General features: G+C 35.5%; 1 protein-coding gene across 3 annotated transcripts in view; it reads left to right on the plus strand.

The window, feature by feature from the left end:
• The window catches only part of LOC127834445 (uncharacterized), an 83,926-nt gene extending 77,749 nt beyond the window's left edge, over window positions 1–6,177 (plus strand). For all 3 annotated transcript variants that reach the window (XM_052360290.1, XM_052360289.1, XM_052360291.1), the window contains 2 exons: window positions 588–678; window positions 2,143–6,177. In XM_052360290.1, the coding sequence (XP_052216250.1) occupies window positions 588–678; window positions 2,143–2,181 (130 nt within the window). In that variant the 3' untranslated portion in view covers window positions 2,182–6,177. The remainder of the gene's footprint in view (window positions 1–587; window positions 679–2,142) is intronic.
• The last annotated feature ends 10,537 nt before the right edge of the window (window positions 6,178–16,714 follow it).

Genomic DNA, 16,714 nt, shown 5'->3' on the forward strand with positions numbered 1-16,714 from the left:
ATGGAGATACATGTATTTAAAGTGGGAACCCCATAACCTATTTCTAAATCAGAGACCCCGTAACTGGCCATATGTGTGAATATATATATATATATATATATATATATATATATATATATATATATATATATATATATATATATATATATATATATATGTATATATATATATATATATTTATATATATATATATATGCCCAAGCCTATGGCCTTGTACACAAAGTTATTTCTTTGTGTCAAAATTTGATATACTATTAACTGTACTAGAAACAATATTGTTGGACATTTATCTGCATTGGCATTGAAATAAATATAACCAGCCAAAGTTAATTATCATTAAATGAAGAAAAAAATGTTAGTAATACATATTCTTTTAGGGTGGTGCTTGAAATATCAATTCGTAGCAATTTATATATATTTTTAAGGAAACCTTGACAACAAAACTCAAAATATAGTTTTAAAATATTTTCAGAAATGTTATTTTCCATTAAGGATTCTGGACGCAAGTTATAAATGTAAGTAGCCTATAGTTTTCTGTCAGCTGTTTTTTACAACTAAAGATGTAACCAACATTGATCTAATTTCAGGATTCGTGAGAATGAAATTCGGGTGAAGCAGATGCAGGAGAGGTTGGCCAAACAGCCCGTACGGACACGCACACGAACACGCGGTGGACTGGTGAGTTGACTGTTTGCTGCATACCAGAATGCAGCTTCCTGGCTTGCTTTTATCCTTCTCTTCCAACCTGTAGTCTTGTAGCACTTCAGGATGATGTATCTGGTCTTGACTTGAAATCTGCTTATTTCAACTTTATGATGTCTATAATGTGAGTCTATTTATGTCCCCGGATGGAATGATCAGGGGTATATTGTTTTGGGCCTTTCAGTCTGTCTTGTCTATCTGTCATTGTATGTGTCTTTCTGTCATTTTACGTGTCCCAAAACTTTAACCTTGGTCTTAACTTTTGCATTATTGATGATAGCAACTTGATATTTGGCTTGCATGTGTATCTCATGGAGCTGCACATTTTGAGTGGTGAAAGGTCAAGGTAATCCTTCAAGGTCAAAGGTAAAAAAAAAAAGTTCAAAGCGGCGCATTAGGGGGAATTGTGTTTCTGACAAACACATCTCTTGTTTCTTTGTATGTTTTTTCTTGCAATTCTTTCAATAATCTTTTTAGAGATTTAGGCTAGTTCTATAGGAGAAAGACTTTTTCAGGCTTAAGGGTAATTTTGCGAGAATTTAAAGTTAATTTCTGGGTAAAACCAAGCCCTATATCTCTTTAAGTTATCTAACTTATTCTTAGAATTCAACTTAGAACACTGATCAATGGTGTTTCTTGTCATATTTGAGCCTTTTTATTACAATTCATTAGATATGTAAGATGAAAGTTATGTTAAAGCATTTAATATTGTTAGTTTTGTTGCATGATATTCTTGATTTACTTTAGATTTAGCTGGTGCAAGTCAGCATTGTATCTATTAATGATTAAGAGCAGTGCCTGATGCCCACACATGAATAGATATTTAATATGGTATTCATACAAGATACATCAAGATTTGCAATCATCATTACTCCCGCCTGTCTTTGAAGAGCCATGTTAGTTAACCTTGTCTCTCTGAGAAAGGCTGAGTAGTTTTGGTTTATTAAAATCCTGTATATATCCAAAAATGGCGTATGTTTGTGTTAACAAAATTCTTAAACACATGGGTCTTATGACATGAGCAGTTAGTGTAGGCTGGTCTGGACCTTCCACATCCATATACGGCAGAAGACCCATTATGGCACGATACATATGGCAGAAGAGCCATTATAGCATGATGTGGCTCATTTAAAGTCTAATAGAGTCAATCTTTATATAGTCCTGTTCATGATGCATGAACAGGTATTTAGGAAGCATTATTTGAATATACAACAGTGGCAAACATGACCATTTATTACTGCTAATGACTTAAAGAAACTATTTAATAACAATAGTATCTTGTTTATTTTTATTATACATAACATACATTATCATATGTACTCGGTATCTACCAATAGCACTTTACAATAAGGGGAAGTGGGAAAAAAATTATGAATGCGTTTTTATTGTTGCTCCATTCCTTGTAAATCTTAACAATTGTGTCTCCATTGCTTATAACAGAAAGACCGCCTGGCAAAGCAAGGTCTCTTGGAGTCATGAAAGCAAGCCCTACCACCACCTGGTCAGGGACAACGACACCTGAGTACAACAGTTCAGTTGGAAGTACTCTAGCATACAAAAGCTGCAGCAGTATTCATCCCGGAGCACTTGTACGCATTAGGTCTGAGTAGACCGTCATGACTACCAGTACAAGCTATTAGTCCGCTTTGTTGAAGTTCAAAGACTGTGAGATGTACCTCAAAATGGGGACAGATTCATGTGATTCTCTTGGATGCTTGAGATGTTATTTCAAGGATATTGCTTGTGATTTATGTTTTGACACAAAGTTGGGGAAAAATTAAGAAACTGAAAGGAAGTTTCCTTATAAAAATATTTGCTGGCAAGATGTTTTGGTTCTGGGCATATGGACATCAGACTGAATATTGAAAGAAACGATTACATTTACAAAAGGATAAATAAATGTAAGAGCTATGGCTATATAGATGTTGTTACACTGAGTTTGGATTGAGTTTTAATTTCTAGTAACTTCATTGTCATGTTCACAAGAGCAATTGCACTCAACCGTTCATTGTATGAAATATTTTCATCACAAGATGTTGTTAAGCACATGACTTATTAGTCTTAGCAGTAATATATTAAGATTTAATTGTGATATTGCTATTGATTTGAAACAGTCTTTCAGCCATATTCAAGGAAACACTATTCTGATTCTCTCTAATACATGTCCGCTATTTAAATATTGTGCTATTGTGTCGCTCAAATATAATATTTGAGATAAGATAAAGAACTCAAATTACCAGTAATGGTTTTCATGTTAAGCAAACTAAGCAAAAGAAAGAAAGGAGTTGAGGAAATACATTTTTCTACTGAGAATAGGGAATTTTTTTGGCAAACTCTTGTATGGTTTCCCATCTAACAATCATATCATTATTTTGGGAAACAATCTGTCTCCTTAAATAAATGGCGATGAAATATTTTTGTTGTTATGTTTGTGCGTTTATTTTTTATTATAAAATGTTCAAATATGACATCCACACATCTGTTCGAAGTAAATTAAATTATATATTAAGGAATATATTTGAGAATCGTTTAGATCCCTATTTAATATTTATTATTTATATTGAATCTCATGATTTTGTGTACTTTTTTTATCAGTTGCAACATTATCTTCCTTATAATATGTATATATATATGTTTTTAATCCTGTTATTTTCTAAACATGTTGCAGTATCTTGTGAATAAAATGTAAGGATTTTAGTCTGAAATTATATTAATAAGCCGGTAAAGGGGAAACCAGGCTCAATGCATACCCGGTATGTGTTAAGTATTGTCCCAGATTAGCCTGTTGGCATTGACTTATATGGGTCGACAATATCTGCTTTTATGGAGTTTTTAGATTCAATGATGTCTCATCGAAACAAATATCCATTCTAGGAAGAAAGTGTCATTCTTTGAGCACAAGAGGCTAGCCCTAATGTTAATTTAAGCTTTTCTGGAAATGGTTTTTGCCATGCAGTGTTGGAAAAGGAATATGAAAAATTGATCTGCTAATCAAACCTTTAAGAATGATATAAATATGATGTTATGATTGCAAAGAAATTAGCAATTAACATTTTATTCGCTGCTTCAATTTATTGCAATTTAATGTGCACAGCAATATTAATGAGTAGAATACTGTTTATTCTGTATGATTTCCCAACCATTCAGCTTAATTTTTTATCGACATTCCTAAAACATTAAGGATGATTATTCATCCTTGTAGATATCCTATAATTATTAAAATGACTTGTTCAGAGATTGTCAAAATGACAATTTTCCAACTTTTCATATTAATTGTATAAATGATATAAAATGTATGTAATGTAACAGCCTGGTTGGCTGAGTGTTTGTTTAATAGATTTTAAATCCAAAGGTAAGTGGTTCCAGTGGTGGGTTATTCAGTTTTCCTTTTTCTTTCTTTCTAAAATAATATTCTTTTGTCATTCAGGAGCTCAGATGTGTACATGTACATTTATCAGCTAAAGCATAGTATGACAAATTAAAAAAGTAAAAAATCTGTGAACAAGTTGCTTTAATGAATTGCAGACAAATTGTTAATTTAACATAAACATGTTATATTTTAGAGAACATTCCAAAATGATAATAGCTTGTTTTATCACGTCTGAAATACACCCAATGTAAATGATGAGATGTTTATAAAATGTGTGCGAAATGTATCTAATGAAAAACACCTGTTATTTCATTCAGAAATTGATTCATTAAGGATTTTATTTGTACAATTGTAACAGATGCTACTATTTGAAGTAGTTTTAAAGTAACATTCCTGCTCAAAATCAACAAAAATTTCGTACAATATTTCATAAAATAAAGCTAAACAATTAAAAATCTTTGTTCCTTATGGCAATTGCCGAAATTTCAACGCCGGATGTGGTCTGGTAAAATAGATGTTTGTGGATACAAAATGCTCGCGTATATTATGGTTTTAACATGGTACCATTTTAGTGTTCGTGTGTCGTATGAAAAGATATATTCACAGGAAATTAGCATGGAATTTATTGTGTCCACAAATAAATAAACACGAGCATTTTGTATCTACACAAATCTATGTAATCTAACCACACCTAGCGTTGAAATTGTGGCTATTGCTATAAGGAACACTGAAGGTTTAGGTGTTAACTTTATTTTTCGAAATACTTTACGAAATTTTTGTTGATTTTGAGCGTTACAGAGACTTTAATCAAATAATGAAAATTTTCAAAAACATGGATTTGTTTGATCTTTCTCCAATTATTACATGCATAAAATATTTTTTTCCAAAAAGTTCTACATCCAAAATAAGTACAAAATGCATGTTTCATTTAAATGCTAGAACCATTGTTCCAATCCAAAATAAGTACAAAATGCATGTTTCATTTAAATGCTAGAACCATTGTTCCAAAGAGTTCTTTAGGGATGTTTTACATTTGTTCAAGATTTAGTAATGTATGTTTGCATTCCATATGATCACTTGTGGTTTTATTTATATGCAAGAATGGATCTTCTTATTTGTTGATATTTAGAGTTTATTCATTTTATACATGATATTTATTTTCAGCATTTAGAGATTTTTACATTTTCACACAGTCTTTGTGTACATTTTTATTTGCTTTTTGTTTCAATTACATTATAAGTTGGTTGTTTCCATATGCCATCATTCCATTTGTTTATCATGACCATGGTTTGCAGATACTTTAACTTAGTGTGTTACCATTTTAACTCTTCCAGTGCTGGAACCGAATTTTGAAGGCCTTTGCAAACCGTTTGGATCCAGATGAGACGCCACAGAATGTGGCGTCTCATCAGGATCCAAACTGTTTGCTATTCTGATAGTGTTCTTTGAAAAAAATCAAAGAAAATGCTAATTTTAGAAATTCAGCAGAAAACATTTTTGCAGACGACAAATTTCCCAGCATGACAAGGGTTAACAGTGTTTGGTAGCGTAACTTGTAAAGTAATATGGCTCCTGTATGGAACCTCAAGTGATGTCAGCAATTAATTAACAGGTTATACAAGTGTATAACTCAGCTGCTACATTTTCATACTGCAATTATATTGTTCAGAACAATATTATGTAAGACATTAACAACAAACATATAAAGTTAATGTAAAGTCTCCTAAAGCAAACATGGTGCACCATTTTATTTGATTGATTTAAGTTCTTTAGACAGTTATTCCTTTTGCTCATCCGGGAAAACATTTTAGCTAGGGAGCTGGCATCCATGAAATCTCATTTTGTCAATGTTTTCATTATCTTATGAAAAACACTTAATGTGGAACTTGTTTGATTTTACCCAAGGACAAGAACTGATTTTAATCTTACCACATCTGACAGTTTTGTGTTATCTGAATTTCCACACAAGCCATGGATATTTTGTGACGTTGTTTGTGACTGCTGATATTCCAGTTATGTCATTAGTCGTTGTTTGTGACTGCTGATATTCCAGTTATGTCATCAGTATGTTTTCCTTTTTAATGAAATAAATGATACAAATTCAATATTGTTTAGTATTTATTTTAGAGTGTTTAAGTGCAAACAAGCAAAATAATAATGTATGATAAGTATTTGTCTGAAAGGCATCCATTATTTTGCTTTAATTGACAGTACCATATGTGCATGCATTTTATTACAATGTGTAGCAGATATGAACATAGTATGAAACGTTTGTTTAAATATGTGTGTGTGTGTGCGGTTTAGATATTTATGCCCCCCTTCGAAGAAGAGGGGGTATATTGCTTTGCTCATGTCGGTCTGTCGGTCCGTCCACCAGGTGGTTGTCAGATGATAACTCAAGAACGCTTATGCCTAGGATCATGAAACTTGATAGGTAGATTGATCATGACTCGCAGATGACCCCTATTGATTTTCAGGTCACAAGGTCAAGGTCAAGGTCACGGTGACCCGAAATAGTAAAATGGTTTCCGGATTATAACTCAATAACGCTTAGGTGTAGGATCATGAAACTTGATAGGTAGATTGATCATGACTCGCAGATGACCCCTATTGATTTTCAGGTCACTAGGTCAAAGGTCAAGGTCACGGTGACCGGAAATAGTAAAATGGTTTCCGGATGATAACTCAAGAACGCTTAGGCCTAGGATCATGAAACTTCATAGGTACATTGATCATGACTCGCAGATGACCTCTATTGATTTTCAGGTCACTAGGTCAAAGGTCAAGGTCACGGTGACCCGAAATAGTAAAATGGTTTCCGGATGATAACTCAAGAACGCTTATGGCTAGGATCATGAAACTTCATAGGTACATTAATCATGACTGGCAGATAACCCCTATTGATTTTCAGGTCACTAGGTCAAAGGTCAAGGTCACCGTGACAAAAAACATATTCACACAATGGCTGTCACTACAACTGAGAGCCGGTATGGGGGGCATGCATGTTTTACAAACAGCCCTTGTTATAAGGTCCTTTGGTGTCTGAGATTGATTTAAGCACGTGTGTTCCCTTCACAAGAACCTTATGACACACTTTGTACGTTTTCATTATGTTTCTTTTGTGTAGGAATGAAGTTTTTAATTTTAGGAATTTAATGGATAAAATAATTTTTCTGCACCTGAAAAGCAACTTCAATACTTTTTGGTCGTAAACTCACCAAAAAGAACCTTGCTGACATCTTAACAGTACCTCTCTAATTAAAACCCTGTAATTTTTCATCATGTCAGCGTCAGCGTCGGCGTCCGGTTAAGTTTTGCGTTTAGGTCCACTTTTCTCATAAAGTATCAATGCTATTGCATTCAAACTTGGTACACTTACTTACTATCATGAGGGGACTGGGCAGGCAAAGTAAGATAACTCTGGCGTGCATTTTGACAGAATTATGTGCCATTTTTATACTTAGAAAATTGAAAATTTTGGTTAAGTTTTGTGTTTAGGTCCATTTTATTCCTTAAGTATCAAAGCTATTGCTTTCATACTTGCAACACTTATTAACTATCATAATGGGGAAAGTTCAGACAAAGTTATGTAACTCTGACTGGCATTTTGACAGAATTATGTGCCCTTTTTATACTTAGAAAATTGAATATTTTGGTTAAGTTTTGTGTTTAGGTCCATTTTATTAGCTCATCTATTTTTTGAAAAAAAAAATGAGCTATTGTCATCACCTTGGCGTCGGCGTCAGCGTCCGGTTAAGTTTTGCGTTTAGGTCCACTTTTCTCATAAAGTATCAATGCTATTGCATTCAAACTTGGTACACTTACTTACTATCATTAGGGGACTGGGCAGGCAAAGTTAGATAACTCTGTTGTGCATTTTGACATAATTATGTGCCCTTTTTATACTTAGAAAATTGAAAATTTTGGTTAAGTTTTGTGTTTAGGTCCATTTTATTCCTTAAGTACCAAAGCTATTGCTTTCATAATTGCAACACTTACTAACTATCATAAGGGGACTGTGCAGGCAAAGTTATGTAACTCTGACTGGCATTTACAGAATTATGTGCCCTTTTTATGTCCCCCACTATAGTAGTGGGGGATATATTGTTTTTGCCCTGTCTGTCTGTCTGTTGGTCTGTCTGTTGGTCTGTTGGTCTGTTTGCGCCAACTTTAACATTTTCCAATAACTTTTGCTATATTGAAGATAGCAACTTCATATTTGGCATGCATGTGTATCTCATGAAGCTGCACATTTTGAGTGGTGAAAGGTCAAGGTCAAGGTCATCCTTCAAGGTCAGAGGTCAAATATATGTGGCCAAAATCGCTCATTTTATGAATACTTTTGCAATATTGAAGATAGCAACTTGATATTTGGCATGCATGTGTATCTCATGGAGCTGCACATTTTGAGTGGTGAAAGGTCAAGGTCAAGGTCATCCTTTAAGGTCAGAGGTCAATTATATGTGGCCAAAATCGCTCATTTTATAAATACTTTTGCAATATTGAAGATAGCACTTGATATTTGGCATGCATGTGCATCTCATGGAGCTGCACATTTTGAGTGGTGAAAGGTCAAGGTCAAGGTCATCCTTCAAGGTCAGAGGTCAAATATATGTGGCCCAAATCGCTTATTTTATGAATACTTTTGCAATATTGAAGATAGCAACTTGATATTTGGCATGCATGTGTATCTCATGGAGCTGCACATTTTGAGAGGTGAAAGGTCAAGGTCATCCTTCACAAGGTCAAGGTCATCCTACAATGTCAAACATCATATAGGGGGACATAGTGTTTCACAAACACATCTTGTTATACTTAAAAAAATGAAAATTTGGTTAAGTTTTGTGTTTAGGTCCACTTTATTCCTACAGTATCAAAGCTATTGCTTTCATACTTGCAACACTTACTAACTATCATAAGGGGACTGTGCAGGCAAAGTTATGTAACTCTGACTGGCATTTTGACGTAATTATGGGCCCTTTATACTTAGAAAATTGAAAATTTGGTTAAGTTTTGTGTTTGGTCCACTGTACCCCTAAAGTATCATAGATATTGCTTTCATAATTGGAACACTCGCAAACTATCATAAGGGGACAGTAAAGGACAAGTTGCATAACTCTGATTGTCATTTTATGGAATTATGGCCCTATTTTGACTTAGTAACATTGAATATATGGTTAAATTTTGTGTTTTGATCCACTTTACTTCTAAAGTATCAAGCTATTACTTTCAAACTTCAAATAATTTCATGCTAACATGAGGGTACTGTACCTGGCAAGTTGAATTTTACCTTGACCTTTGAATGACCTTGACTCTCAAGGTCAAATTATTTAATTTTGCAAAAATTGCCATTACTTCTTTATTTATGATTAGATTTGATTGATAATTTGACAAAACAACTCTTACCTGACATTACACAAAAGACACCACCCAAACCATCCCCCAAGCCCCCCCCCCCCAAGCCCCCCCCCCCCCCCCCCCCCCGAAATTCCCCCCCCCCCAAAAAAGTTGTTTTTTATGCCCCCGAATCGAAAGATCGGGGGTATATTGTTTTTGGCCTGTCTGTTATTGTATGTGTGTGTGTGTCCCAAAACTTTAACCTTGGTCATAACTTTTGCAATATTCAAGATAGCAACTTGATATTTGGCATGCATGTGTATCTCATGGAGCTGCACATTTTGAGTGGTGAAAGGTCAAGGTCATCCTTCAAGGTCAAAGGTAAAAAAAACAAATTCAAATACTTTAACCAAAACTTTAACCTTCTTCATAGCTTTTGCAATATTGAAGATAGCAACTTGATATTTGGCATGCATGTGTATCTCATGGAGCTGCCAATTTTGAGTGGTGAAAGGTCAAGGTCAAGGCCATCCTTCAAGGTCAAAGGTCAAATTTATGGCTTCAAAGCGGCGCAATAGGGGGCATTGTGTTTCTGACAAACACATCTCTTGTTTTCTTAAAGATCATCTAATAAATGACCACCACACCCTAACACTATACCCCCCCCCAACCCACCCTCCCACCCCCCCGAATTTTTTTTTTTTTAAACATGGTTAAAAAACACTAATATTTTTTTGTATTATTTTAATTTTGAAATACTGTGCAACCATCCCAACCAAGAATCCCCCCCCCCAAAAAAAAAAAATTGTGTGCATTTTTTGCATTTTTGGAAGAAAATGTAATAAATGGCCACACACCCACACTATACACCCCCCTCCACTCCACCCCCTCCTTCCTTTGTGATTGAAATTGAGATAGGTCCCTTCACCTTTAAAAAGAAAAATTGATGAGCGGTCTGCACCCGCAAGGCGGTGCTCTTGTTTGATTAGTTCTCACTATATACCAACACGTTCTCTTGATATCTATTCTGTCTAATTTAGCACTTACTTATGCAAGTACAAAATGAATCAAATTGAAACACATTCAGCACCAACGCTAAATCAAAGTTACCAAAGTTACCATCACTGTTTTTTTTTTTATGTACCTCTGTGAAGAAACTCTGTATGTCTTTGCCAAACATTGCCATTTATTGATGGATTTAAAAATGATTTATCCCAAATGTCCACAATGATAAGTCGACGTGTCATGCTTAGTACCTGTCTCCTTAGCTCAAAGGTAAAGGTCACAGAAAGGTTATATTCCAGTCTCAGCCATAACTCTGTCATATATGAATTTAGTTCACGTGGTATAAATGACCACCATCATAAGACGAATGTCGCATGAAACTGCCGTCTCCTTACCTTAAAAGTCAAGGTCACACTGTAATAGATTCGTCGGGATGGCGAGTCGTGTTTCCGTGTATGGATTATAAATAATAAACGTAAGACTTTTTAAGGTTCATGATAATGTTACTCTATTTCTTCTTGTTTGATCACCAGGCAAAACAACTATAACGTCCATATATAAATATATATTAGGTTCACCCTTTCTTTAGTTGTTTTATGGTTACGATTTGTTTCTTATTTTAAGTTTGAGTGGACTATTTTATTAGAGGATCTTATTTTAACTAGATGTTGTCGTTTCAGAGTTGGAAATTTGAATGCCCCGCCTTTTTTTTTTTTTGGATCAGAGTTTATTTCCAGGTCCTACCGGCCCCTTCATGAGGTCTTTATGGTCCGACCTGCCCCTGTGACCTTTCAGGGGAAAAAGATTAATTTTGAGCCAAAGTAGGTCAAATTTACCCCGGCTTCCCGGGTATTCGCCAAAGATATAATTTAGATCCAAATATACCAGTGCACGGTGGCCAATGAGACCTTAATGTGCACTGGTAGTTGACAATTCAAAGACAAATTCTTGTCTGTACGCAGCTCCACCAAAGGAGTGCAAGCAAGCAGCTCTGCCTTTATGGCCCCTCTCGCTGTCACCGGCTGTCGTCTTCATCCCCGAGACAGTTTCCCCAGTGCGTTGAGCGTACTGAGTACCGCTGTCCCGGGGTCCCTCTTTAAAGCCACCCCCTCGATGTTCTTGGGTGTATGTCAAACCCAGGTCCGTCCCGTATGTCCCCCACACTGGTGGTCTCGCTGTCCCGCCGCCCCCGGCCCTCTTCAGACGGGACCTCTGGCAGGTCCGGGCCGGCGAACTCTCGACGATAAACAGCGGGTGACAAGTCCGCTGCATCTTGGAGAAGACAGCAATCCCAGCAGTGTGGAAGACGTCCGGCTCGAGGGTGACGGACTCTGCTGGATTAGCAGAGCCACCCGCAGAAGTTCCCCTCTATAAGGAAATATGTACAGGTGAGAAAATCTTCTGCGGGCGACTCTCGCCTCGGTCGCGACGCGCACGCTCCAGCAGCTGACCGAGTGAATGCCCCGCCTTCTGATGCTCGCCATTTTATAGACAGTATCAGCCAATCGAGTTGCACATAACAAAATCCGGACCAATGAAAACAATTGTTACAAAGTGACATTGGCGTTCTAAAATAAATATTTCAGAGAAAATTAAGCTTCTGATGAAAAACTACAATTAATTACCATTTATAATGTGGCGTTCATTTCATATTTAGAAAGAACAATATTTGATGAATAAAATAGCACCGTATATGGTTTTAATAGAAAAAACTATGATATCAAACGCCGATTTCCAAAATAGACAATGACGGCTTCCAAACAAGATGGCGGATGCGAATTACAATTGACAAGTAAGTTGAGTTTGATAAAATGAGAAAACTGCATTAAATGCATTTACAAAAACAACCCAATTTAGCCATCAGGCTAAAACAACGACATATAAAATTAATAAAGGGTGGCCTTTTCAGACTTATATAACTCATATAAGCCAAACCTTCAATAACAGCATATTTACAAATGCATTGCCACAGTAATGAAATCACATTGTTACAATATTGGTTAGTGACAGAACAGTTAAATAAATATATTGAATATGTTCATCGAACATTTTAACTTGAGCAAATGCTAAGTAACATACAATAAATATTGTAGCATTATTCATTTGACAACTCCAAAGTAAAAATACAATATGCGATAAATATTAGAAATTATTAGATGTTGAGAGTTATTGCTATATAAAGTTATGTAACAACTAATTTGTTACAACACGTAGTGGTCAAAGGTTGAATTAGGCCATAAAACTGCTTAATAATTGCTGTCGTAACCATATATTGATGGATTTTAAAATGACCATACAGAAATGTAAACCATCATAAGCCGACACATCGTGTATAACAACCGTCTCCATACCTCAAGGTCACACTTGAAAGCCTTTAGTTGAATGTGGTCTTAAAGCGGCTTAAACATTCCTAAATCAGTCAAAGGTTGATATAGATTTTAAAATAACTTTGCACAGATGCAATCAAATAAAAATGTGTCAGTGGTAAGTCAAGTAAGCTTCCTTATAGGTCAAGGTCGCACTAAGAGTTCCAATCTATAATTTGGCATTAAATGCTTGTCTGGACTGAGACTTTGTCATCAATCATGCTATTTTAAAATACACATTGTAATTTCTCACAAATGGCAGCAATGAGGATCCAGCGTTTTGTGTAAAATATTTCTATCTACCTCATCGGTCACGGTCTTGCTTAAAGGTTAAAGGTCAATTTTTACCATAAAAGAACTTGTTTTGGCAGCAACTTTTTCATTCATCATAAAGTCAAAGTCACACTTGAAGGTTAAATGTTAATGTTGAAAATGAACAGTTTGTGTTTTTACATAAGCGTAGTTTTGAGAAAAAGGTGGAAAACGAGGGCCCTGTTTTAGGACAAAAGCCCGACTTTACAAAATCTAAAATATGGTTAAATGAATTTTATTTATAACATGATTGTGGGACAATTTAAGTAATTGATTTCATTAAACCAATTTATTATCCCCCGCCTATAGCGGAGGGATATTGTTTGGTATATATGGATAAGAGGATGATGCATGCCAAATGGCATTGTACACCATCTCTTAATAATGGAGTTATGGCCCTTTGTATCTTGAAAAAAATGCTTTTTTGAGTGTCAAATATAACATTTTGTGTCCAGAAGCATATTGGCGGGGGATATCAATTCAACGAATTTGCTTGTTTTTAGCGAGGCTGTTTTCGGAGAAAACCCGAGCTATTGTCATAGCCTGCTCGTTGTCCGCCGTCCGCCGGCGTCGTGCTTAAACCTTAACATTGCCTCTTAATTCAAAGTGCTTCCACCTACAACTTTCAAACTTCATATGTAGATGCACCTTGATGAGTTTTACATGCCACACTCATTTTGGGTCACTAGGTCAAAGGTAAAGGTCACTGTGACCTCTAAAAAAATTATGACAAGCTTTCGCAGCCGAGCGGGGCACCCGTTATGCGGTGCTCTTGTTAATGAAAATTGCTAAATTCACTTACATTTTGTTGGGTTTTTAAATGGCTTAACAAAGTTTGGATTTCCCTTTTGTTAGATGAAAGCGACTTTGATAGTCCACAACACATGGTTTGGCGGTCGAGCTTAACTCACGGACTCTAGATGAGACACGGACTCTAGATGAGACGGATATGAAACGGGACCGTATCGGCAAATAGCTTGTCGATACTTAGTAACGTAACCAGTAGCTATCGATCAGCGTACATCGAAGCGCCGAGGTTATACATTTTGATGTACCCACTCACGTCTTTTTTTAAATTATACTTTCATTTTTCGGCCGATTTTGACAAATTATATCAGGCCCGTACCCAGGCACTGGGCCCGGGCCCCCCCCCCCCAGCTGGCTGTCGAGTTATGATTTTTTTAATAATGGGCCTACTGCAAATTTTCTCACATGAAAGGGCCCACAGTACACTTCCCTGCAATACAAATCTGCAGATGTGTTTTATTGCCCCTGATACACAAGGGGATTAGCGCTAATTTACTCGCCAGTGGAGATAAGCCCCTGGGCATTGTTTTCTTATCACCTTGTACACACATCCCCGATCTGTCAATTACCCATTGTGCTCAATGCTTCATCTTTTGATGGTGGGTGTAACACGTCTTTTGATTGGACAAGGAAAGAGAAACAGCGAATGGATGGAACTGATACAAAAGGTCGTAGGTCTGAACGATAATAGTGTTTTCTCTTTTGAATTCAAACCTCTTCTAGAGTCATAGCTTTGTAACTTTTCTGTGAAAACTGTCTTGTAGATGATAAACATTTTATAATGAATTTAATTTGAAATTTTATATAGAGGAGGTTTGATTTCAAAGAGAAAATACTAGTAGGTTATATGTCAGTTACTGACATATAACCATAGTAGTATTTTCTCTTTGAAATCAAACCTCCTCTACAGTCATACTTTATGTTACATTTCATAATAAAGGTTTTTTAGTTTCAAAGGTTGCTTTTACTTCTTTATAAAGTGTAATACATTTCTGAAATCAAAAATTTAAACATGTGTGTGATTTTCACACCAAGGGGTCGTTGATAAAGCATGTCACGCTTTTTATACCATTTTTACCCCGGCATGTCACAAACTGTTACAAAATCTTGGACCCCCTTCCCTAAAGTACGTCACAAACTCACACTTTCAAACATTTTTTTTAAATTAATACTTTATTTAAATTTAATCTAAAACTCAATTCACTATTAAACCGTATTAAAATTTCACTTACCGGTAAAAGAACTTTCACATATAACTGTAGGGTTGTTACGATAAGAAGTATGAATATGTATCCACGTGTTAACCTCTAATAAAAACGAAATTATAATTTAGATTTTCTTTCAACCCTTTACTAACTACAAATGGAACAGTCCAATTATTTCGTCATTGAAATCTGTGTGGAGGTTGTGCCTATCGATTAAGCCGGCCCAGACAAGTTGCCTATTAAACATTCGAACAACAGAATCAGGAGATACGCAATTCGTCTTATTTTGACATAAAACTAATTCAAATGTTTCACAAATTTTTGAAAATTATTTTTAAATTCTACTAAAGAAATAATTAATAAATTATACATTTTTTTTAAATAAATGTGTGACATCACACATGGCCTGACTCCCCTCCCCCATGTCACAAACTGTCACTTTCTTACTCACCCTCCCCCACCTGGAGCGTGACATACTTTATGGACGGCCCGTAATGGTTAAAGCTTCAGACTTCAGAAAGGTGCTGATTTACTTGTTATATATCCATACATTTATAACACAACATATGTTTCTATATGCATTAAAATTCATCTTGAACAGTGCCTAATAAAAAATAATCTATTCGGGAGGGGCAACCCCTCCCCCACCCTCCCCGTTTGGGCCCCCCCAGTCAACATTTCCTGGGTACGGCCCTGTATATATCAGTAGAAAGCCTACGTTGTTACGTAGTTTTCAGATATATAAATATAAATATATATATATTATGTTTTTCTTCTGATTTAGGCAGCCCGGCGAGTTATACCTTAAACTTTTGCAAATAACACACAGTTTTAGAGTCTAGATTTACGGTTGACATGTTCGTACTTTATACCGATTGTAGCGTTTATATTTGGAGTTCAGTTTTAAAAATTACATCTTGCTTAGGAGAATAGAATTCTGTATACGATAGAAAAAAATGGTTTTAAAAATGAAATTAAGTAAGGAATGACTTTGTACGAAAGTATCGCGCGGTCCTAACGCAGAGAACTGATGCTACGGTCTTGGCGATTATGCTTTTGTTTAGATACCGGCCATTTAATTTCCTTTGTCATGATTTTATTTTTTTATGGAATATATTGAAATATTTTGTTCACGAAACATATCAATAAAGCTAATTATTAATGAAGCTTAATAAATTAACGATTTTAGCTCTTGTTTATAACACAGACAGGGTGTTAATTGTATTACGAGACAGCATATATAGCGGACCCTCTTGATATTTTTCGGCCGGGATTTTCAAGAATCTTTAAATAATTTTAATTAATTGATAATTTAAGGTAAATAACCGTTCAAATAATTTAACATTATAATCTCTTTCAAAATAAACAACAAACGATTAATGTTTTGACACCCATTTTATTTGAAGTATGCAAAGCCGAAAAATATCAAGACGGTCCGCTATATACGCTGTCTCGTAATAAAATTAACACCCTGTCTGTGTTATAAACAAGAGCTGGTTGGGAGCGTGCCATTAATGGGTATTACAATCAAGCACTCACACCCCTGATGAGGCTTAATCAAGGTGTCAAAGCTTCAAACAATGACCTCTCTATTTTTGTATTAATTCCAA

This window comes from Dreissena polymorpha, chromosome 6 (assembly GCF_020536995.1).
Source record: "Dreissena polymorpha isolate Duluth1 chromosome 6, UMN_Dpol_1.0, whole genome shotgun sequence".
Classification (NCBI taxonomy): domain Eukaryota; kingdom Metazoa; phylum Mollusca; class Bivalvia; order Myida; family Dreissenidae; genus Dreissena; species Dreissena polymorpha.